The 24,465-nt window shown below is 36.0% G+C and overlaps 1 protein-coding gene across 4 annotated transcripts in view; it reads left to right on the top strand.

Annotated features, from left to right (window-relative positions):
- arhgef1a (Rho guanine nucleotide exchange factor (GEF) 1a) overlaps positions 1-24,465 on the top strand; it is a 66,737-nt gene that overhangs the window by 5,778 nt on the left and 36,494 nt on the right. For 2 of the 4 annotated variants that reach the window (XM_051663984.1, XM_051663983.1), the window contains exons 2-7: positions 2,798-2,860; positions 3,038-3,243; positions 4,426-4,597; positions 5,740-5,845; positions 6,502-6,541; positions 6,651-6,795. In XM_051663984.1, the coding sequence (XP_051519944.1) occupies positions 2,825-2,860; positions 3,038-3,243; positions 4,426-4,597; positions 5,740-5,845; positions 6,502-6,541; positions 6,651-6,795 (705 nt within the window). In that variant the 5' untranslated portion in view covers positions 2,798-2,824. Of the gene's footprint in view, positions 1-2,797; positions 2,875-3,037; positions 3,244-4,425; positions 4,598-5,739; positions 5,846-6,501; positions 6,542-6,650; positions 6,796-21,953; positions 22,228-24,465 lie in introns of those variants that run through there. The other 2 variants (XM_051663985.1, XM_051663986.1) reach the window with 2 other exon arrangements.

Here is a 24,465-nt window from a genome sequence, read left to right as displayed (position 1 = left end):
TCACACACTTATTCCAATGTGATAACCTTCCGGTGACTCACCTCATAGAGTGACTTTGGACTCGGAAGCAGTGACATAGGCAAATTAGACCCAGGCCCACCCAGAATATTAGAGATTATTCTTTGACTTCAAATATACAGTGTATTTATAAAATAATTGTTAGTATAAAAATGCATAAATTCTGATTTCTGAGGGTTTGAAAGAACTTTTTGAATATGCCGCTTCTCTGTTGTTAAGGAAATCTTGGTTAAAAATAATTGGGGCAAAAACTTGGCCCATCTATTTTTATTGAGGCCCACCCAAAAGTGATTTCCTGACTACACCCTTGCTCGGAAGTATGCAGTTTGAGACAAGTCAAGCACGCAATCTGACACGTGAGATGAAAGTGTCATAGAAACGACACAAGATGACGTGCTTTTGTGTCGAACTCTCATTTGATTTTAGAACACTATTGGTTAGGTTCAGGTTAAAGTTTTAGGTTAGGGAGGTACGTTTTACTCATTAAAACCTCCATCTAATATTCGCCTTTAAAACCTCATCCGATGACACCATTTCACTCGCTTTTGGCGCCCCCAGCTGGACATTTCACTGGGAAACTGCAGCTAAACGTGCAATAATTTTACTTAAAAATGCTGCCACGGTCACATAATTTTCATGAGACCAGGCTGCGCAGTATAGATATTTGTATCGGCATTGGTCATTGAAAACCCTTTTTCGGGTTTGTTCATTACTTTTTATAATATTTACACATTTTCCAGTGAGGAAAAAGTTATGTATTTCGATGTATATTATTTGTACATGTTTTCCGTTACAGCCCAACCATGCTGCCAACTAGCTCAGTTTTATTTACTCCCCAAAGCCAATTTTAACATTCATTTGCCACTTGGCAAGTGTTCATTTTTAAGCCTTGATGAACATCAACAAACATATTTTTAGTGATAAGATAATGAAGAGCAAAAATAGCCTAGATTTGATTGTTTAATAGAGCTTTATAAATAATGGTGTCACAGTTTTGTTACTAGTAAACAAAATAATGATATAATAAACTTTGACCTCCTCAATCTCTGTCACAACCTTTTTTTTCCACAGTCAACTCATTCTCTCTCAGTATGTGTGTTTGCATGCCTGTTTAAAAAGGTGTGGAACAGAGGTAATAACAGGCTTATCTTAGCCCGTTGGCTGGCCGTATGATTACATGGGTCCAAGGGCGTAGATTTGGCTTGAACTTTGGGGGGGTTGCAACGTGAAGCATTTACATGATTCCATTGATCATGGTATAAATATTGGGGAGGCTGTACTTGCTTGTTTTGATTACGGGGGGGGGGGTACCATCCCCCATCCCCCCTGGAATCTACGCCCCTGCATGGGGCAGTCTTTGTAAGCGTCCATGAACACGTTTACATTCATAGAAAAATTATTTGAAGAGCACAAGTTGCTTTTAATGCGTGTTGGTAGTAGGGGGATACTACAGAGACTTGACAGGAAATAGTTTTATGTACTTTTATGTACTTTATGTGTGCTTCACAATGAACCCCTATTAAAGGGGAAAAGAAAAGGTTGCAAGAGAAATACTCCTGGCTATTTCAAAACAGTGTTATGTAATATTTGATAACCATAGAGACAGAGTTGGAAAAAGGAAGAGGGAGAGGCAGAGAGGGAAAACGAGAGATAAACAGACTGTTGGATTAAAAACATGTTACTGTAACATGGACCAAAACTTCCCACCGCAATCACTTTGCATGCACCGCAAAAATCGCATGACTTTGTCTTGTTTTTCAGTGAAATTATCTAAACATTCTTAAAACAAAATAAATGTATTTGATAAACTACTTAAGATATTAAAACCAGTATATCCCAAATTAAAATTCTTTCATCATTTACATCCAAACACGTTTGCCTTACTTTCTTCCTTGGAACACAAACGGAGATGTAAGACAGAATGTAAAGCCTCAGTAACCACTCTGATTGCATCTTTTCATTCAATGAAAGGATATTCTTGTATGTGTTGAAATTATACAGCAGTTATAAACTGTACTGTGATATGATATCAGTTGATTTATAGAAGCTCATTTAGATTCACTGACATCATTTCTGCAATATACTGTCATTTTGTGTCATAGATGATTTATGCCATAAAGCAAGGCACACAAAAAGCACACTATTTCAATAGCATTAATGCAGACTGTTGATCTGATAACATAAAATCTTTATAAAAGCTTTATATTGCAATTATAAATCCAGGCTTGTATCGTCAAAATATTTTTGGGGGGTGAGTTTTTTGGAGGTCTGCAATAGTAAATGCAGACAACATCGATAAACCCTTCAGATCTGAAGTTCAGTTCTGAATTTGGAATACTTCTTGCTGGAAAGAAATTAAAGGTACAGTTCTCCTCAAAATTATGAGCTGTCATCATTTACTCACCCTCATGTTGTTCCAAACCCATTTGATCTTACTTTCTTCTGTAGAACACGGGAGATGTTAGGCCGAATGTTAGCCTTATTCACTGTTCACTTTCATTGTATGGAAACAAACGCAATGAAAGTGAACAGTCATCAATTTTTGGTGAACTATCCCTTTAAGACTATGTCAGAAGAAGTGCCATAAACTATAATTTTTCTAGATTCAAGGCAACCAGATCTCTTTATGGTGATCTGCCTGTGTTTTAAGATATGATTTTCTTTGGAGCAGGTTCATGGGACTAGTAAAATAGGGACTGTTTCATTTTGGTTTAGTCATTTAACTTTTCTATCACAAGTGCATTTATAGAGGAAAGTAACGACACTTTTTGATCTGTAGGGGGAGCAGTGAAGCCATAATCTGAGTATGGGCCCCGAGGAGCTGACTGACCTTATGGATACGGTATAAATATGTGTGTATGTGTTTGAGTGTGAGTGTCAGATAAAAAAGTGTGTACTATGTGCTTATAATTTAGCATTATTAATTAAATTATTCTCTCTGCCGTACTCATTAGAGAATCGCAAATTTCATGTATTTTATTCATAGTTTTTAGTTGCTTTTCTCTCTTAATTCACCCAGATGGCAAGCACTCCTCCTATGTCCCCCTGTCATTCATGCTTCCCAATCTCACCTTCTCCTTACTCACCTCCAATGTCCCCGGGCCCTCCGGTTGTGATCTTGCGCTCTCCTGGCACTCGTCACCTGACTCAGATCGACCCCTGGAGGAGACACAGCTGGGAGCCCGGTGCCGTGGCACAGGGATATTCTCCCAATGACATACGCAGGTAAAACACAAACACATGTCATGTCCTTTACCTCTATGACACTATAGTTTATCCCAAAAATAATAATAATCAAAAAAAAAATAATCTGATTTTGTCTGTCTACATATTTGGCTTAATCTGTACTGACTTTTTAGGTTATACCATAAATATAGAAACAGTACTTAAGGAAAAATACTAAAATCCAACAAATTTATGAGGGTTAAACCTTACAATAATACTATAGCAATACCATGGTACAATGATGGTAATAGATGGAATCACCATGGTACTTTGATGTACCATGGTACTGAATGATTTCCATAACTATGCATTATGATATTTATATGGGATTCTTAGATATTTCAAAGAGAACCATGGTTTTACCAGTGTACATGCCCAAAAAACTTGGGATTTCAATGGAACCATGTCCAAAAACATAGTTGTACCATGGTACTTTTTGCTTATATACAGACTTTCTGGTATGCTCAGTTATTTTTATTGCTATTGCTATTATTCTTGCATTTACAAACACTCACACACACATTCATCAACGACTGTGCTGACATAAGGCCTTCACTGTGTTACTCTGTGGACTATTATTGTGAAATCACTACCAGCCAGTGCCAATGTATTCAAGGAGGACACTCACACACAAATACGAACATATGCACACAGACACATACAGGTCTGTGCAGTAAGTTACTAACATTACACTGCAGTGTGGGTCATATTCGGGTTAAAGTTAACAATATCAACTTTAAGAATTGCCAAAGTAAGAGGAAACAGTGAGACTGAAGTTTTTAAAACTTTAATGTTATGCTTGAGTGTACATGTATATTGTGTGCATGTTTGTCTATGTTTACATTTGTGTAGGATTGTTTGTTTATCTGTAATTGCAGATGTGCAATAGAACTTATAATTTGTGGTGCTCTGTAATGTCAGACATCAGATGGACATGACAAAAACCAGTTTGACCTATAATTAGTAATAATTGCTGTTATGTGTATGTCATGCAGTAACAATGTATGTGGATTGTTTGGTTCGCTCTTGCATGTTTTGGGCAGTTAAAATCACAATCTAATTATTATATTCTGATGCATCGCAATATTTTGATTCATGACATATGCAGCGGAATGTATATGATATCTTGAGAATGTTGTTTTATTATTTTATAATGTTAATGCTAGATTCCCTCTCTCTCAGTGTGAGTCTGGAAGATCTGGACCTAGAGGAGATGGCCTTGGTGCTGAATGGTGCATTGAGATCAAAGAGAGCTCGTGAAGTCTGCAGGTCTGTCACTCAATCTTCTCTGACATCACTTACTGAGGAGGAAGTTGGAGCGGAGCATCAAGAACATCATCGTTCAGCGTTGGAGGTTAGCACATGCACAGTGGCTCTATTTCAAATCCTATTGAGCTGCCTCGTAGGTAGGTAGCTAGCTTCTAAGGCAGCATTTTAACCTCATAAGTGGCTAAACTGAAAGGCTGTACAAGACAGTAGTCACATGTGCTATAATATAGAGCTCCTCACATGAAATGTATCCAATGTCATTAGCATGCTGTTAAACTAAGGAGTCGACTACCCTTAGCTTTTTAATAAATATAAAAAAACATATAGTTCACAAAAATATAAGGTGAAATAGTTATCTTTTTATCAGAAGGGACTATATACGGGGCTCCCATTGCCATATGATGCCTAAAAATGCTGTCTAGATAATCAGCTCACTGGGGTTTGGAAGGGAGCCAGAGTTTGTACTAGGCCTGTCACTTGATATCTTTGAAACCAGATGAGCCCTTAAAGGTATAGTTCACCCAAAAATGAAAATGCTGTCATCATTTACTCACTCTCATGCCATCCCAGATATGTATGACTTTTTTTTTTCTGCAGAACACAAATGAAGATATTTAGAAGAATCTCTTCTTCTAAAGCTCTACAGCTCTGTAGGTCCATACAATACAAGTGAATGGAGGCCAACATTTTGAGGCTCTAAAAAGCACATAAAGGCAGCATAAAAGGAACGACTCAATTGGTTTAATGCATGTCTTCTTATGCCATCTAATCATTTTTGGTGAAAGCGCCTAAAGCGCAATCTAATGCTCTGTGCATGCATCAAGCACTAGGAAGTGTAATCGAGCTTGTACAGTACAGTGAAAATGTGTTAAATTTTGGTCGGTTCTCACCGAAAAATTATTAGATCGCTCCAGAAGACATGGATTAAACCAATGGAGTTTTATGGATTACTTTTATGCTGCCTTTATGAGCTTATTGGAGCTTCAAAGTTTACAGAGCAGAGATATTCTTCTAAAAATCTTTGTTTGACTTCTGCAGAACAAAGAAAGTCATACACATTTGGGATAGCTTGAGGCTAAGTAAATGATGAGACCATTTTCATTTTTGGGTGAAGTATTCCTTATAGTATTTTCCTTACTCATTATTTATAAATAGAGTTTTTCAATAAAGATTACATTTTTGGCTCCAAATCATTCCTTATTGTTTCATTTCTTTCCACCACCTCAGGAGCAGTCCAGTCAAATGCATGGCTGCAGTGTCTCCGCCCCTAGCCTGTGTATGATGAATCCAAGGCCAATGAGCTCCGGCCCTCGCCCACGCTCATACTGTCATGGTCAGTGGTTTGAGTAACTGTTATACAGTATTTACATTTTCTTATATGTTTATACTGTTTATACTTCACAGTGCATGTCAATAAACTGAAATAATTATAAATAGTTGTAATATTTATTTATATTATAAATAAATTACCTTTAATAATATATTATTTTAAATTATATTTATATATATATATATATGTGTGTGTGTGTGTGTGTGTGTGTGTGTGTGTGTGTGTGTGTGTGTTTGTGTGTGTGTGTGTGTGTTTATAAACATAGATAGACAGACAGACAGATAGATAGATAGCTAGATCGATAGATAGACAGATAGATCGATATATATGGATATAATATTGTTATAATATACAGTACATTGGTTTATTTCAGCTAATATATATACTTCTCAGACTCTGTTTATATGTTGCTCTCATTTTCTATCTCACTCTCTCTTTACTCCACCCTATCAATCACTGCAAAACTCATTGTATTTTTATTTATTTTAGCTTATGTCTGTGTTTTTGACACATTATTTGTATAAAATTTCCCTTGCTTTGTTTGTATAACTGAAACTAAGATTGGGTAGACAGCATTACGTCATGTACTTGTCAAAATGCAAATTCTATTTCCCTAAATCAGTGACAATTTTATTCGTGTCTTGTTTGGTGTAATCTAGATAGTGTTTCGAACTACCACCTTGGAGGATCGTCTCACAGGTACGTCTTATTCCTGGCTCATTACAATCAGAGGTGTCTATAATACATATATATTATACATTTATATAGGTTTGTCCTAACTCTCTTTCACTTTCTCTCTCGTTCACAGTATAGACAGCGAGCTGGCTGCTCTGGGTTGGGATATCGACAGAGGGCAAATAAAGGCCGACAGGAATGAGAACAAAGAGGATACGTCAGGAAATCGGCTGGAACGAACGCTTAGCTTCCTGCGCAAGATGACTGCTAAAAACAAGGTAAGAGACTAGCTTCCTGTTTTTTTACTCCTGTCTTTAATGTGTCAAAAGACGAAGTTAAGGGAGCACACAAACTGACACTGAATGCACTGTAAGTGACTTGGGTTAGGAATGTCTGCCAAATGTAAATGTAGATGGAGTGTTACCTCATTTAGCCTCATTTACAATTCACTTTCATATTATTGATAAAAGATGCAATGAAAGTGATTGTTAAATGAGGCTAACGTTCTGAAAATCATCTCCTTTTAATTTGCACAGACAAAAAACACAAAACATATGAGGGTGAGTAAATAATGACAGAATTTTCATTTCTGGGTGAACTGTCACTTTAAGGGGAAACTCTGTGCCTGTCTCTCTCTCCCTCTTCCAATTGTTTTCTCTAACAATCTAACCCATTTCTACTTTTATTATTACTTCCTGAGCTAATAATATGCACAATATTCTTTCATTAGTTCCCAGCCTTAATATAAATTCCACAGTTCTGTTTGTGCTCAAAACCAAACAACTATGAATCATTGGAACCTGACAAACGCTGACTCACTGTTGCTAACTTAGCAATCAAATGTGTTGCTCATGGCTAGGCCTGCACAGAAACTGCAGCCTCAGAATTCCACAGAATTCTCTGCAGAATCTAAACACCCTTCATTCAGTTCAAAATATCCCTGCCCCTTCTGTGTTTGTGTATAGGGTACCAGAGGCTATGCTATACTGTGAAAATAGACATGAATAAAGAGCTTTGTTAGACAAGCCACGCAACAGGGCTTTTTTTATTTTTTTATTAAGCAAACTCATTAAGTAGCATCCTTTCATTAGAAAATATAATCCCTATAATAAAATTGTATAAATATTTTGGAAAATTTTAAAATTCTTTCAGCTACTAATTAGAAGGCAGTATTCTCAGCTTCGCTTAACCATATAAATATGTTCCGTATAATTATGCAGATTTAAGGGTGTTTTTTTGTATTTTATTTTTTTTTTACTTTGGGCAGTTTCATGTCCCAGGGGTTGATTTGTATTAAATCTAACAGATTTCAACTTTTTTCTTTTTCTTATATGATTAACTATTAAAATCCATAATAAAAATACTTATTACTACACGTTTAAAACTATGAAAATCTAAACAAAGAGTGAAATAAACCATTTTAATATTTATTGTCCGAAAATGATTTCTATAGTTTTTTCAAATATTGCGATTGTCCCACAATTGTGGCGTCACGACACCAAACAATTTTGCCCCCAATAAAAAAAAAATTCTTCAAAATTTAGAGTAACCAGCCCTCTACATAGCAAATAAATCACCCGCATATGCGACCAAATTTTGTGCTATGCAACTAAAATATGAATTTTATTAGCCATTGGCGAGTAAAATTTCAGATATTACTTGCTAGAGATTGAGCTGTGTATTGGCGTAGAAGAACTTGAGCGCCGCATTCCTTTTACTGAACAAGGAGGTGATTAGGAAGCTTGATTCAGCCTCGTGTTTTACAGCGTGTTGTGTCCCGTGAGTGCGCACCCTGAAGGAAATTGACCTTATTTGGCTGCAGTGGGTCCTGAGGTGTCGTGATCGCGCTGTCTTCATCACTTTAGTTAAGTCTTGAAATGTCACTGACATTGCATTTAACGTTTTCACAACATTCTCAGTTTCAAAGCATGGCTACAGACCAGTAACGTGCCTGTTGGACATCTTTTAGAATGTAAAAGTGTTGCAAAACTCAAGAGCTTGTACATTTGAATTTGAGAATGTGTATTATAAATATCTGTACCAGTAAGTCATACACATTATACAAGTAAAAGCCTCCTTTTGCTTCGTTCCATTTATTTTGTATCCAAAGACGAAACCCAGGCACCCGACACACTGTCATAGTGAAATCGTAAGGATTCTAATGACTTTTCTAAATTTGGCTAATTCATATTTTATAGTACAACTTCACTCGTATTAATTTGTACAACTTTCACTACAGCCAGTGACATTGCTCAACATCTAATAAGCAAAATGACTTCTGTCACATACAGTAGCTTCCTATCATGTTTACACACTCTAATGATCGGTTAGGTTTAGATAAGGGGTTTGGGTAAGGGCATAATATTAATAAGCATGTCCTTGACGTCTCGCACACGGAACTCGTGCTTACTTCCACATTACACATCCAGGCATTTGCACGTGAACAAATTGTACTAATTCGTACGAACAAAATCATACGAAATCATACGAAATAGCCAACTCGTAAGATATGTATGACTTTTCATTAGATCGAGTTGAGGCACCCCATTTTCATTTCATGTCTCTTTTAATATCCTTTCTGTTATTTACAGTCAGTTGATGATCAAAAAGATACAAAGAAACATTATTTCTAATCATGCATTGCACGGATGAGGGAAAAACAACCATGCAACTTCTTTCTCGTTAATGTGCGCTGCACTTATTCAACCTCAAACACTTGCTCATGGAGCAGCCATTCTCTTAAAGAGACAGTACCAATTTAGTGCTTGTCATACAGTACATATCAATGTAAACTCAATGTAAATTGCACAAGTGCATACAAAAACATTCAACAAAATGTAGTAATGTAGTAAGTGTAATAAATGTGTAAATACATGAATATTTAAAGGCACAATCATACATTGTTAAATATTTTAACTTCAGATAACATTTTAAATATGAAAGAATTCAACAAACAGAAATCTTTAACAAATTTTATTTTTTGCATAGTTTTATATAGTAGCACTTAAAGTATTATTTTTAGAATATGATTATTAATTCAATTTCATTAGGTTCCAACCTTTTTTCCAACCTTTCAGTTTGTATGAAATTTGTACACAAGATAAAATTGGATTAAAATGAACAAAGGCAAAATATGAAAATAAAATGCACAATCTTGCATACTATATTAAACTAATATATACAAATATTATATATGATTATATATATATTTTATATGATGATGCCCCCTTCTCGGTTTTCTTAATATCTTTCTTAGTTTTCAGTTGCATTACACTTACATGCTATCAAAAGTCTTGTGAGTAAAAACTAAAATTTACAAGTCAATGGCGATTCATTCTCCAACGTGTCTATAGAGGGTTGGTGTACTTGTTAACCAAGTCAACAAAAGTGTCAGTGAAGAACATGCTTGAGATGAACTATGAGTTATGTGACTTATGTTGTTGGAAATTGTTAGTAGACAAATTAAATTAACTAGTGAGAGTGGAAAATTATTTAATGAGTCTTTTCTTTCTAGAAGTTCACTGTGCTATAAGTGCGCAAAGTTAAAGGAAAACCAGTATACAAAAATTTTGAAAAGTGTGCAGATTCCATATGGGCCTATTCACTGTATATGATAGAATGAACAAAACATCATCGAAGGTTGCCTTAGATTTGAACTTAAGTCTGAATATTATCTTTGACCCAGTTTACCACAATGACACATGAGGAAGTAGGATTTCATGGTTGAGTGATGACAGGGCTGAGAATGACACCTATAGAGTCAGTACTGTGGTGCTTTTGAAGCTTAGCCCTCGTTTACTCAGATTAATGTTAGTCATGTTGTTAGACTGTCAAATCTTCCCATTTGCCAGTTCAAACCAATATAAAGTTACAGGGTCGAGACACAGTTACTCACATTATTATCATTTATACAAATACTCTTATTATTACAGCCAAAGGTCTGCCTCAGTTATGAACCTTTCCATGAGATCATACCATTGAAATCACACACACACACACTTTCTGTGTACATCTCAAGGGAGTGTCGACAGAATTGGCACTCTGATTACTCGTCCACTTTAGGGAATGTGATTTTTGTGCCAGACTCCAACAAAAACAGTCCAGCAAGGAAGGGAGGAGTTTTATAAAACAGACACTCTCTTAGAAGCTGTCTGATGTATTCACTTAAATAGTCTTGTCTTTTTTAAACTGTTACAAAATTAACCTTTTATTTTAGTGACAGTGAGAAAAATTCAGAGTTTTTGTTAAATCTACACTATGTAACTTTTAAAAACTATAAACTGCAAGTTACTTACGGAAGAACACTTTACGTGAGTTGTGATTCCGCACTGCTGTTCTGGTGGATGAATCTAATGGTTTGTGGGAGCGGCGGATTTAGGCATCGGCAACATGGGCAGCCGCAACCCCAACCCTAACCTAACCCCAACCCTAACTGCAGAAAGGTTTTAAAATACTCAGAAGTAATGAATATTTGTAAGGATGTTACAGTAACTTCACCGTAAAAAAAAAAAAAGCGAAACTTATAAACACATCGCGATAGGTACACATGAGTAATGTTCAATTGATTAAAGCATGACAACCAATAAGCTTCATCAACCCTACCAGAAAATGTATCCAAGCATTATAGCAGGTAAACAACTTCAGCAAACAGTTAAAAACAGATTTCACGCCGCAGCTGTCCTGACTCCTGAAACTGTGACTGACTGAATAGCTGTCGCACTCGCTTCCTGCTTCACGCAACACAGCCGAACCTTCTTTCTGAGCTTACGGACATGACGTAAACACGCAAGGACGAATGACTGCGATTACGCACCAAATCTGACCCGACAGCTCTAAATAAAAATAATTATTGTAGGCTGTTCGTAGGGAATCGGGGTAAGACAAGGAAGGGGTTGTGAACATGGACTTTTTATGTACTCACTAAATAATAACATTTTGTTAATGGTATTTTTTTTTTTTACATAGAACAGCTTTAAAGGTGAAGTGTGTAATTTATCTAGTGTCTAGTCTCTAGCGACACCAAACAGAATTGTAAAAATAATGATTGTTATCAAACAGGTTTACTGAATACTTCACCATCCTCTATTGGTCAGACAAACAGATAGTCCTGCCCCAAACTGATGCCATTGGTCGAGCCAGTGCTGTTTTGTCAGTCTAGTTGGGATCACCAAACAAACAGAGCATTGTTTTAAATGTGCCACAGAGCCACAATGTTTACACTCTTCTTGTGGAAATCGCCCTACTAGTGAATTACTAACAGTTGTCTCAGGATATTACACTGGGATAGGAAAAAGTATTTTAATATTGAAAAATTATACACTTAACTTTTATAAACATCAGTTCTTCTGCATTATATAGTTACATATTTTTCATCCTTTGATATGGTATAGCCATATGATCATCTAGGAAGGATGTTCATGTGACTAGACTTTCTTGGAAGTGTGTTCTGCTTCTCTATCTTAGTTCCAGACGCTTACACACACATACACACAAACACACATGGGTCCAGTCAGCTGTTTAGAGCCTGATCTGACTCCAAACACACAAGGGAAGCTTGTGAAAGGATAGACCACAGGCACAATCTCATAGCTGCATGACTGTGTTTGTTGTTACAGAAACTCCTTTGGGACATTGATTTACGCGTAATTCTTTACCAGTGATTGGAAACAATTTAGACAGAGGTTTCAAAGACTATTGTATATTTGTACATTTGTTATTGCATGCTCTTAGCGAGGATAACACAATAGAAAGATAGTATATGAAAAATATAAATATATTTTAGAAAAAGAATATATTTTCTCTCGTTTTGCTCTCATCCCAGCTAAAACTTTCGGCATTGTACTGCACTCCTGAACCATAGCGCAGTAAACTGTGCCATGATAGAGCAAAGTACAGTGATATTACCATCTGGGACCATCACTGAACCATGGTATCCCACAGTACTTATTCATGTGTTTGTGTGTATGCTGTAGATGATCATTAGCTGCTAAGTAAACAGTCTGGCAGAGTCATCTCTTCGTCTGGCCTGTTTCCTCCTGCTGCTATTGTCCACTCTCAGACATCCCCTCTTTCCTCCTTTCATCCTTCGGTTGCTTATTCTCTCTCTCCCTGCTTAAAGCTCTTAAACTTGCCCTTTCCTATGCCCTTTTACATTTATGTTCTTAGCAGGCAAACATGTTTTTTTACCAAAGTGATGTCAAATAAATTGAAACAAGTGGGAAATACCCTAAGATTACATCACTAATGCTAAGTTAGGCCTTCAAGAGGAAGCTCCTAAACAGTACAAGGAATTAAGATCAAAGTGATTCAATTAAATTGACTTAAAATGACAGAATTTACATTTAACGAATCAACTGTCAGTCCCAGTGAGACTATTTGGCTGTTGTTCACGGGATTGAAAAAAAATAAACATTTAGGTCTGTAGAATGCAGTCTTTTATTACTTGATTTAGTTGACATATTGTGCGATTCCTTCCCTTAAAGGTATATTTTGGGTTCAATAGAAGTTAAACTCAGTCAACAGCATTTGTGGCATAATATTTGTTTCCACAAAAATTTATTTTCCTTTTCTTTAAAGAGCACCTATTATGATTTTTCAAATATTACCTTTCATGTAGTGTGTTCTATAGCTGTTTGTGAATGTAAAAATCTGCAAAGTTTCAAAAATCAAAGTGCACGACAAATGGAGTTATTGACTCCCAAAAGAAAGAACACCTGAAACGAGTTGTTAGTAATTCCAGACTTACTTCCTGTACTAACCTATGTAATTTGGTAACAAAAAACCCGCCTCTGGTCTTCATTGGCTGCTCGCAAACAGCTTTGACCCGCCCTCAAACACTACACTAAGCAGTAGACCAATCACAACAGACTGGGACATCTGACCAATCAGAGCAGAGTAGGCTCTCTGAAAGGAGGAGTTTAGAATGAATCCTTTAGAACGGATCATTGAATGAGTTGTTTTTGACACTGGGGAAAAAAGGTAATGCTGCAATTTAAATTATGAGCAAATTAAAGTGTTTTTTGACCTTGGATGCATGTAAATCTATTGTATGAGACCTTTAAAACAAAATTAGGCACGTTTAAAAACCATAATAGGTGCTCTTTAAAAAAAGTAAATATCTGGGTTCCAGTAAGGCACTTACAATTTAAGTGAATAGGGGCCAGTCCGTAAACGTTAAAATACTCAATGTTTCAAAAGTATAGCCACAAGATGCAAACAATATGTATGTTAACATGATTTTACTGTTATAAAATCTCTTAATAACTTTTTCTGTGTAAAGCTATAGCCAGTTTTACAACTTAGTTGTCATGATGAAGTAATGTCAACAAACCCTAAAACGACTATAAAAATGACGATTGTAAACAACTTTACAGCTCAAATAATGCATGAGTTTTAACAGAAGAATTAATGCAAGTTCTTTTATAAAATTATAAGCTTCACATTTCTGTCTTTAAACCCTACAAAAATTGGACCCATTTACTTTCATTGAAAATGCCTCAACCTCACTGTAATTTTTGCTTTTTTTTTTTTTTTTTATAAAAGGAGGGATGATTCAAAAATAATTTTTTGTGGTAATCAACATTGTGCCACAAAAGCTATGGATTGATCTTAACTTATATTGAACCTGGAATATCCCTTCAAGCTTAGAGCTTTTAAGTATTTCTGTTGTTACTCAGAGGAGATCTTGCTTTCTTCTGCTCTTTTTACATAAATCAGTTTTCTGATGATTGTTGAAGGACCAATTCTATAGGTTATTATTGGTCTGTTTTGTATACAAGTGTCTTTGTTAATATTTGAAAGATTATTTGAGTGTGCAGTGAATTGTTACACTGACGAAGGCAGATAGCCGAAACGTTTGTACTTTTTCTATCTCCTGCTTGAACCTAATACAAATATTTTTAGAGTGCAGACCTTTTTGCCTTTTCATATTGATACATATGTCTTAGCACCTAATTAGCTGGGAGAGCGTGGTGAGTGCTTTGTTTAGTGTGCATGAAACATGAATGAGTTTGTCCACGAAACAGATGCTAGCGGTCAAACATTTAGACACACATACTCACTATTTTATTTAGAATAATAATATATTCAAACCTGAATTAACTCAAATGGAAGTACAGTATTTATGTAGTGACCTAGAGTAAAAATGACCAAAACACACTGAAAGTTTTGCTTTTTCAAAGTAGCCACACTTTACCTAGATTACAGCTCTGCACACTCTGGGCATTCTCTCAACTAACCTCATGGTATCCACCCGAAATGCTGTTTAAACAGTACTGATGGAATTATCATGTATTCTGGCCACGTGTTGGCTGTTTTTCCTTCATTTTCCAGTTAAATTAAAAGAAGAAGAAAAAAAGATTTTAGGTTTGTAATGAAATTCATACATAGGCACAATTAGAACAAATTTCAAGCATCATAAGCATAAGCCTTTAGATCAAAATGTTTGTAAGATAATGAGAAACATAAATTCTGTGACAAAATAAAGTGTGTCGAAACTTTTGACTGGTAGTGTAGAGTTTAGTATGTGTATTGTAATGCGTAACACTCATACACACCTATGCTGAGTTTGAAACGTTAAAAACATTCAAACTCTGAAATCTTTCACCAAGTCCTCCATGTGTACCTCTCTCCACCATCAGCCATTTGCCGCCTGCTTGCTCTGAGCTTTAGGGAGACTCATAAAGTCATGCAGGGGCCCACAGGGTGGAGTGCAGGGCCTTTTCTGAGGTTATAGAGCCACTTCATTGAACAGAAAATCACACCACAAAAACAAACATCTGTGAAACATGTGTCAGTGTGCCCCTGTCATACCTCCGCTGTCGGACTGGGGTTTAGAACAGGGTTATTTTGGGGTGGAAAAATGAACGAGAGATAAAAATAAGGGTTCATCTGTGTGTGCACTTATACAGTATAAGTAGGACTGGGTGACATACCTGAAAATGTGTACCTTGATATTTTTCATTTAGATATTTATGTATTTGCTCTGAGATGGATTAAAAGCATGATATTTTTTTCTGTCAGAGGAACCATCATTTCAGCCAAACCAAGGCCAGTGCCAAAGCATTGTTGCCATGTAGATTCAATATACTGTATAAGAAAGTAACCTATTAAATATCAAGTTAGAAATAATCTAGGTATGTTTTCCAAACTTTTTTTCCGACTAAATGAACTCAGTAACGATATGAAGACATTGTAATAAACAACAATCTGTACCCACATGTATTTTTTATTAAACTGTTCTTTATGTGAACATTTTCAATCATTGCATTAGAGTTTAACTTGTTTCATTGAAACAGACTGTTCACAGACATGAATAGAACCTACCAACTCTAATGCCATTTTTGCTATTGATGTTTAAATCAAAGATGCTATTAAAACATTTCTGTGTTAATGCTCACAAAAAGCAAGACTGGGAAGAATCTATTAAAACTATTAAAATCAATAACGTCATTACAGTATTTGTTGATATTGCTTAATTTATTCATGCCAGCAAAATTATTGTGAATACATTGTGAATATTCATCCAGTTCTATGCGTAGGTTTGTGAGAGACAGAAAGCAAAACAAATTTTGGGATTTTTTATTTAACTTTCTCTCCCGAACTTCAATGATTGATGCAACATCTCTCTTTGTCAAAATTAGAAATCGACTCATGAATACAAATTTGCACACACTTATATTCACCTTAAGGCTCGCATTGTTTTGTGACACGATCTGTGCTGCGCTGAATGACAGGACCGGTGGGCTTCAGCCTCCAGAACCTGGTCATTATCTCTGCAGAAACACACACACACTCACTGATACACCATCACCACTCACACTCCTACAATAGTAAACACACACACACACACACACACACACAAAATGTTTCTGTCTGCTGCAAAAAGACTGCTGAAGAGTGCCTCCTCTATGGAGTGGTAACCCACAGCAACGCTCTCTCTGTCTCTCTCTCTCTCTCTCTCTCTCTCTCTATCTATCTATTTCAAAGTAGAGTCACGGCCACAGCTAACACCCACTATCGTTGTATCTACCAACTTCTGTAAAATGAAAATTGTGATACATAATTCACATAATGACACATTGACTGAAGGGCTCTACATCAGTTTACATTACATAAATTATATAAATTTCTTAGACTGCACAGAAAGGTGGGATTCTTTAATTTAGTTAACTAAAGCTTTAGCTATGACCTGTTTACCCTGATTGTTGTTCAAGATTTGAGTTAAATTTATTACACTGACACTGGTGGCCAAAAGTTTGGAATAATGTACAGATTTTGCTGTTTTGGAAGGAAATTGGTACTTTAAGTCACCAAAGTGGCATTCAGCTGATCACAAAGTATAGTCAGGACATTACTGATGTAAAAAACAGCACCATCACTATTTGAAAAATGTAATTTTTGATCAAATCTAGACAGACCCCATTTCCAGCAGCCATCACTCCAACACCTAATCCTTGAGTAATCATGCTAAATTGCTCATTTGGTACTAGAAAATCACTTGCCATTATATCAAACACAGTTGAAAGCTATTTGGTTTGATAAATGAAGCTTAACATTGTGTTTGTTTTTTAGTTGCCAAAGTATGCAATAGACTGGCATGTCTTAAGGTCAATATTAGGTCAAAAATGGCAACAAAAAAAAAACAGCTTTTTCTTGAAACTCATCAGTCAATCATTGTTTTGAGGAATGAAGGCTATACAATGCTTGAAATTGCCAAAAAACTGAAGATTTCATACAAAGGTGTACACTACAGTCTTCAAAGACAAAGGACAACTGGCTCTAACAAGGACAGAAAGAGATGTGGAAGGCCCAGATGTACAACTGAACAAGAGGATAAGTACATCAGAGTCTCTAGTTTGAGAAATAGACGCCTCACATGTCCTCAGCTGACAGCTTCATTGAATTCTACCCTCTCAACACCAGTTTCATGTACAACAGTAAAGAGAAGACTCAGGGGTGCAGGCCTTATGGGAAGAAATAAGCCACTTTTGAAACAGAAAAACAAAAAGAAAAGGTTAGAGTGGGCAAAGAAACACAGACATTGGACAACAGATAATTGGAAAAGAGTGTTATGGATCTTAAACCCATTGAGCTTTTGTGGGATCAGCTAGACTGTAAGGTGCGTGAAAAGTGCTTGAAGAGACAGACGCATCTATGGCAAGTGCTACAGGAAGTGTGGGGTGAAATGTTTATCGTACAAAGTTTAATATATTAGAGATACGCTGAACAGGAAAACTGACAACTTTGTAAATGCATAAACATCAGAAGTATGATTTACCAGATAAAGCACTGGACCAAATATTGTATATTGTATTGTATATTCACCAAAATAATATACAAAAAGTTTGATTATACATAAGGAATTTAACATCAGCAACAAAAGAAGTAGGAAGATATGATTTTTCCCTCCCTTTTAAGTGGATAAAGTGGATAAGCCTACTAATTTTGGTATACTAATTATGTGTAATGTCCAAATTGGGGTCGTGACCCACCAGTTTACAACCAATGGTTTCTTGATCAGTAAAGTACACCATTTATTTGTTCTATTGTAGGCTATTTAACCAGATTTACATTTCCTAAAGGAAAACCTGTGCTTGCATGAAAAGAATTGTGTTAAAGCTTTAGGCAAGCTTTTACCCAAGGTTTTAGACGTTATTTCAGTGGAAATAAAATGCTGCATCAGGATCACTTTGCTGCTGTCATGACACTCAGCATGCATCGGTTACATTTTGAATGCTAAACACTATATCAATGCAAGTCAAAAGGAGATTTTCAAACTTTAATCTTAAATATCTTAAAAAGTAGAAGTAATAAATAGCACAGCAAGGAATTATCAACAAAATGTTAATCAGTTCAGGCCAAATTAATTACAGAATGGTTGAAGAATATTAATACAGTGCTGCCTTGCAAGCACTGTGATTAATTTTGAATCAATTCTGAATAACAAGATCATCACCCTATTAGAATTGCTGCAAGTCGGCACTTGCTCATGCGGCACTGATTATGAAGTGACATCTCGCTCTCTGATCATCACTTGTTGGCATAGCTCGCAACAAACTGCTACAGTAACATCGGCAGTGCCTGAGCAGAGAGGCAGAATACTGAGCCAAAGAAAAAGTATTCATTTTTATTGATTGGGTGAGGAGTGCTGCAGGGGCTGAAATCTAACCGGTAATAAACAGTGGAGCTGGTCCCATGTGACAACATTTTTATTACCAACATGAGGAAGAAAGATTTTGTGCATGAAATTAAAGAAATTGTGAGTAAGAGGGAGAGAGAACAAGTGTTGAAACACTTGTGTGGAAGTCCGCCCACAGTGCAATCTGTCCTTCCTCAGAGATAGAGAGAATGAAAGAGAGAGAGAGAGAAAGAGAAAGAGAGGTGTTTCACTGTTTTAAGTTGAAGAGCTAGTGGATTTCAATGAAAGAGCTATCATATACCCCTTTTTAACTGAAAATGTGCCGGTGCCAGTGCTCAGTAGGGAGATCTGTGAATTTTTCACATGAGTTGAGAGCTGAATGATGACGTAACTGACTGCTTTACTAAATAACCTGCAACCAAATGTAACCAGTTGTGGTCTTTGTTTACGAGTCTTATTCCTAGTTTTGAGAATTGATTTTACGTAAGTACTCAAATCTAACCATTAATTTACAGTTTTATTTGCCATCATTAGCTGGCTTTGATGTAATGGTCAGAAGTTATTGAAATACACCACAAACATTGGCGTCGCGAGAGGGAGGCATGGGGGGCTTAAGCCCCTGACCTATTCTGTCAAGCCCCTGATCTTTCGTAGGTACCCCCAGACCGACGGTAAACACAAAGACCCCCCCCCCCCAACAGCCACCCACAAACAATTTACTCACAATCTATGCTCATCTAACTCTTGTGTTCTATTTGTTCCTCAATCAAATCAAAACCTTAAATTATGTGAGGTAGATCGCAAATGTAACTGCCACTGCTTCTCAGAGAGACCAGATGATGTAGTTTGGGCTAGTTTAAGTATTGTTAGACAAATGTACAGAATGTCTAGCTGGGACACTAAATCTGTTGTGAGATCTGACTTGCTTTAATCTTGGTTTAATCTGCTGAGTGATTTGACTTGCTATAATCTTGGTGTAATCTGCTGAATGATTTGACTTGCATTAAACCATGCCACGTATTTAAAATAGACAGAAAAATAAATGCATAAAGAGCAGTCCACCAATCGTTTACATGCATGAATGTGCCCATATAAACCAAAAACCTTGCTGCCCACTTCAAACTTCCCCAGCTCCCATCATAACCCAGTCCAAGTCTATGCACTGTTGTCAGGGTGACAGATGTGGCCAAGGCGAGAAAAGAATCGTGCCTCCTTTCCTCTCAACTCTTCTCCCAAAATAAAAAAACGTCCACCATTTTCTGCCTTTCCTTCTCAGTAGACAGAGGTATGGCTGCAGAGGTGCATGAAGAGCTGCATATGCCAGTGCAGCACCTCTTTAATGCAGAGCCTCTAAAATACTGCAGCACTATAGGTGGACGTATATTTACTGATCCAAGAGGAAGTCATATGCCATAATTAAAAGTCTTTAGTATTATTTATGGATTTGCACAATTAACAAACTATGATCCTGACTCAAAAATTATCTGTTGTTTATTTTTTTTAAACACTGGCGAGTGATAACTGGTCTGATTTTATTCAGATTGCTTTTTGCTTACTTATACAGACCACATGATTTCTTAATATTAGACTTAGTTCCTTCTAGAGAATACAGTTTGTCTGGGAAATGCAGAACAGGTGTTAATGGTTAAAGCTGACGTCACTGGGGAAAGGGTTCAGCCATAGGGTTTGCTTGAACAAATACACTGTTGTTTTGCCAGTACCATCATTACATCATGGCTGATGTTGGCATCTTATTCTTGTACTTAAACCCTTTCCGACCAAATAGTAGACTGTGAAAGAAAATGTGACAAGCCTAAGATGTGCCATGCAGCAGTTTCAGTAGTTTGAGACTTTAACTGGCTGATGTAATCTGAACAAAAATTTACCATGGTAACTGAAGTTTCTACCAAAATACCAAAGGTACTAGGTAGTTGACATGCAATACGGTGCAAAAATTTTAGTATTTTTGTCTTATTTTCCAGTAAAAATATCTGAACATTCTTTAAACAAGAGCAATTTACTTGAGAAGCAAAATTGCATAGAAATTTTGTCTTTTTTTCCAGATAAATCTAACAAAATTTAGTAAGAAAAAACAATTTGCCAATGAGTAAAAAAAAAAAAAAACTTGATTCAAAGGGAAAATTGTATTTCTTACCTCACAGGTTTTTTTTTTGTTTTTTTTTTCTATTTTAAGCATAAAACCACAAATTCTGACTTAAAACCTTTATCTTACGTCATTTTGCTTCTCAAGTAACTTTTTCTTGTTTTAAGGATGTTTAGTTATTCTTTTTATTTTTATTTTTTGCAGTGTACTTTTGGAAAGTTTACATGTCCTCTCCTGTTGTGTGTCATTCTCTAAAACTACTGCATTTTGAAAAAAAAAAAAAATACCCTGTTGTATTATACATGCAGTTTTATGCCCTCAAACTAACTAAGAGACTACATGGAGTGTTTGTACATTTAAAAATGTATTTGACACATTGCAAGACCATTTAAAAAGAAAAGAAAAGTTGTTTGCAAATGATGAAAAACTTAAAAGAAACGGCTGACTAGTTACAGGACCTAATATATACATTTTCCCCTATACATTCGTATACATTTCAACCTAAAATCGTGATGTTACACTCAAAAAACTATTTTAGCCTAGTTTTAAGATTTGAATCTCATAACAAAATTCCATCAAATTGAATTGTGCACTAAAAATATATCTTTATATATATATATAATAATAATTTTAAGAGTTCCGTAACAAAATTCAATAAAATTAAATCTTTAAAATTAATAATAAAATGACAAATAAAATCTTTAATGAAATAAAAAAACTAAAAAAAAAAAACTACATATTTTAAGTTTTATCGGTTTAAACATTACGTAATTTAATTTGCTTTAATTTTGTTATGAAATTTAAATGTGTAAATCTTAAAAATAGGCTCATATATTTTTTAGAGTGTGTATTGTTTGACCAATTTTAATTAAAAAAAAACTTGATTTCCTTAGTGTAATAAACTTTCAGAATCCTTCCGTTAATTTGTTTAGGCTTCTTTATTATTTTGATGACATAGGTGGCTGAAGTAACAATAAATGTATGTAGTATTCTGGCGAAAAACTGAACGGATTAATGGGTTACCATTTTAAATAGAGAGGCGACTTAATAAGGACACATAAAGTTGTTATATGCTCATCTAAGCAGCACAGAATTAATATGAAAGTGTTTCAATAAAAGTAGGCGCGGTTTAGGATACATGCAGTCATCTTTATGCTTCCTGGACGAAGCAAAACTGTCTCACTGAAGGGGAGGAGAGAAAGACAGAGAAACAGCGCATTTCTCTGAAAGTTACCTCACCGCGCTGCACTGCAAATGTCTCATCCTCTTTTTTAAACGCGTCCATTGTAAAGTCATATAACACGGAAATAACGGGAACTTGTATCAGAATTCATGGCACCTATACGGTGTTTGACTTAAGAAGAATCGTTTTTATGTTGTACTGAATTCGCTTAAAATATCGCAATGTCTCGAGTAGCGGATCTGTCGAAACTTCGCCAGGAAAGAATGAGAGAGATCAACCAGCGGGTAAGTGCAACAAAGACGCGATCTCGTGTTTGTTTTACCAGATTACTGCTAAAACTGAAAAAGAACGATTGACGTTCTATTAGAATGTTCTTCACCTTAGTATTTGTTCCTCAAAGGTGCGCTGCTGTTGCCAGAGGCGCATAACGGATGTCAGCTCGTATATTGCTTACGATGACTGTAACAAAGTGAATGTGTTTTGTGTCAGTAAAAATACATGAATTATTAGCCTACAGTTTATTATGACAGGTAAGGCAATACAGTAATTTACGGTGTTAAATTACTGCTGTTCTCTTCCTCACCATTATGGAATAGGGGTCAAAGGGTCAGACCAACTAAAATGTTAATGCTGCCGGTAATTTGTACTGTTATATTTACTAATGTGAATAATGCTATTGTTTATTAGTATATGGCTTTTAGGCTGTGTGAGTGAGTGGTTGTATGGTTGTTTCTAGCACTATATGTGCACTTTTTGTCCAATTATCAGCTTCAGTATGAGTTTGAATTGTGTGGGTGTTACTGAGTGGGAATGTTGAACAACAGACTGTGTGTGTGTGTGTGTGTGTGTGTGTGTATCTGTCTGTGTGCATAGAGAAAGATAGAGTCAAGAGAAAGAGAGCCAAAAGAGAGGTTGCCATAGAAATAGCACTCTGTGTAAGCATCAGTTCCAGGTTCAGGTCAGAAGGCAAGATTTTTACACAGAGAGGCACTCTCTCTCTCTCTCTCTCTCTCTCTCTCTCACACACACACACACACACACACACATGCCTCATCATCATCTCATCGCCTCTTCTCCTACTAAATAGTCACGTTGTCCAGGGTCAAATTGATGTCAAAACTTCAAGAGTTTATTCTGTTATTAAGAGCTCTTTTGTTTTATTTTTTTTGCTGGCTAAGGCCTAACTTAGAAAGCGTATTTTCAGCTGCATGTCCTGTTATGTGCCCTGTCCTATAGTGAAAGACCAATGTATATTTACCAGGCGATAAATCTGCCAATATTTCAGCATTTTGATTTGATTGGCAAAAGACAATAACTGAACATAAGTTGTTAGCTCTCTCTTGTGTTAGTTCCAAAATCTACCAACAGCTTAGTCAATGGTTAATGCACAATGTGCAATGATTTCAAATATTTTAGTGTAAAATATTTTCCACGGTCATGGAAAACCAGGGAATATCAGGGAATTTTAACATTGTGATTTCCCAGCCTGGAAAAGTCATGGAAATAACAGTAAAACAATCTTTAAAGTCGTGTAAAATTCATGGACATGTTTATAGTGAAAATAAATATTTTTTGTCATACTCAGCAAACATATTTAATCTAGATATTGCTGGATATTTAAGGAATATTCTGGGTTCAATACAAGTTAAGCTCAATCAACAGAATTTGTAGTGTACTGTTGATTACCAGAAAAAAATCATTTCAACCTGTTCCTCCTTTTCTGTAAAAAAAAGCAAAGATTAAGGTTTCAGGCCTTGGTAAGAAAGTGCTTAGAATGTGAATGTCAGTGGTGCAACAGATTGCATCACTCATGGTAATTGCAAAAATTGCCCAAATCAATGTCATTGTCATCATCATCATCATCATCCTTCACTTCATGGCCTCTGTATTAGTGGTGTAATTCTTTTAAGTAGACGTGGCTCCCCATAAGCCAATCGTATCCAGGCCACCCGGCCACAGCAGGCCGAACTAAATCTGGAGCTGGAACTTTTTAACTGGAGCACGGACGTTAAGACCTACCAGTCTCAGACAGGAGGAAACACCAAACCTTAAAAAAAAAAAACCTGCTTAAACCAACAACAATGTGCTCGAGGCACATAGCATTCATGCCTCTGTGGAGATTGTTGGCTTCAATGTCAACTTTCATGTAAACGTATTTTTATTAGCCTGACATTATTTTTATAAATGATAGCTTGGAAATATTTGCTGATGCAAGTTACTGTAAGTGCCCTTGTTGTTTGTAATCTAGATCCTGATAGTTTGTGCTTAAAGTGACAGTTTTTAACAACTAGACTTACCTACACAAACCCCACCCCAGTCACACAGTTTGTTCTAAGGATAGCCTAGAACTATTCCGACTTCCCAAATTTGTGAAGATGATCACATACACACATACCTAGAGGTGGGTAGTAATGCGCTACATTTACTCCATTACATTTACTTGAGTAACTTTAAAAAACAAACAAACAAAAAAAAAAAAACATTTAGAGGAGGTTTAAAAGTGGGTACTTTTTACTCTCACT

Source organism: Myxocyprinus asiaticus, chromosome 30 (genome assembly GCF_019703515.2).
Source record: "Myxocyprinus asiaticus isolate MX2 ecotype Aquarium Trade chromosome 30, UBuf_Myxa_2, whole genome shotgun sequence".
Lineage (NCBI taxonomy): Eukaryota > Metazoa > Chordata > Actinopteri > Cypriniformes > Catostomidae > Myxocyprinus > Myxocyprinus asiaticus.
Note: the sequence above shows the minus strand (reverse complement) of the source record. Positions and strands in the feature narration are given on the sequence as shown.